This window comes from Bison bison, unplaced genomic scaffold, assembly GCF_000754665.1.
Source record: "Bison bison bison isolate TAMUID 2011002044 unplaced genomic scaffold, Bison_UMD1.0 scf7180017864203, whole genome shotgun sequence".
Classification (NCBI taxonomy): domain Eukaryota; kingdom Metazoa; phylum Chordata; class Mammalia; order Artiodactyla; family Bovidae; genus Bison; species Bison bison.
The window spans coordinates 6,323,042-6,323,651 of NW_011494775.1; the positions used below are offsets into that span (position 1 = coordinate 6,323,042).

Genomic DNA, 610 nt, shown 5'->3' on the forward strand with positions numbered 1-610 from the left:
GTTCTCAGCTGGGCCGGAGCAAGGGAGGGTGCAGTCAGGTCGGGCTGGGAGAAGGGCACAGTCGGGGGGTGGGGCGGGGAGAGGGAGGGGTGCAGCAGAGTGACCCACCCCTGTCACCTGTGAGCCAGGACCAGCTACTGCTGTCCCTGCGCAAGGAACCCCGAGCCCCGGTCCAGAACGTGAACGTGGACCCGTTGGAGTCCTGGCAGGAGCCGGGAGAGGAGAGGGTGGACTTCCTGCAGGCCAGGCGCCTGTCCCTCATGTGGCGGACACTGGGGATCCAGCTGCGGAGCTCGGGGCTGGCGCCCCAGCACGAAGACTCCAAGACCCTCCGGAGTGCTGAGGAGCGGCGGGAGCGGGCCTTCGTGGAGCTGGCCTCCCGATGCCAGGCGGTCATCTGCTGCCGTGTGACGCCCAAGCAGAAGGCCCTGATCGTGGCACTGGTCAAGAAATACCAGAATGTGGTGACCCTGGCCATCGGGGATGGCGCCAATGATGTCAACATGATCAAGAGTGGGTGGTGGGCAGCGGGGCTAGGGGAGGCTGGCAGCAGGTGGGAGCAGAAGGGTACAAAGAGGACGTGGAGGGGCAGCTAAAGGGTGGATGATAA

At 65.6% G+C, this 610-nt stretch overlaps 1 protein-coding gene across 8 annotated transcripts in view; it reads left to right on the plus strand.

Annotated features, from left to right (window-relative positions):
- ATP8B3 (ATPase, aminophospholipid transporter, class I, type 8B, member 3) overlaps positions 1 to 610 on the plus strand; it is a 21,221-nt gene that overhangs the window by 14,558 nt on the left and 6,053 nt on the right. For all 8 annotated transcript variants that reach the window (XM_010844549.1, XM_010844548.1, XM_010844543.1 and 5 more), the window contains one exon: positions 129 to 513. In XM_010844549.1, the coding sequence (XP_010842851.1) occupies positions 129 to 513 (385 nt within the window). The remainder of the gene's footprint in view (positions 1 to 128; positions 514 to 610) is intronic.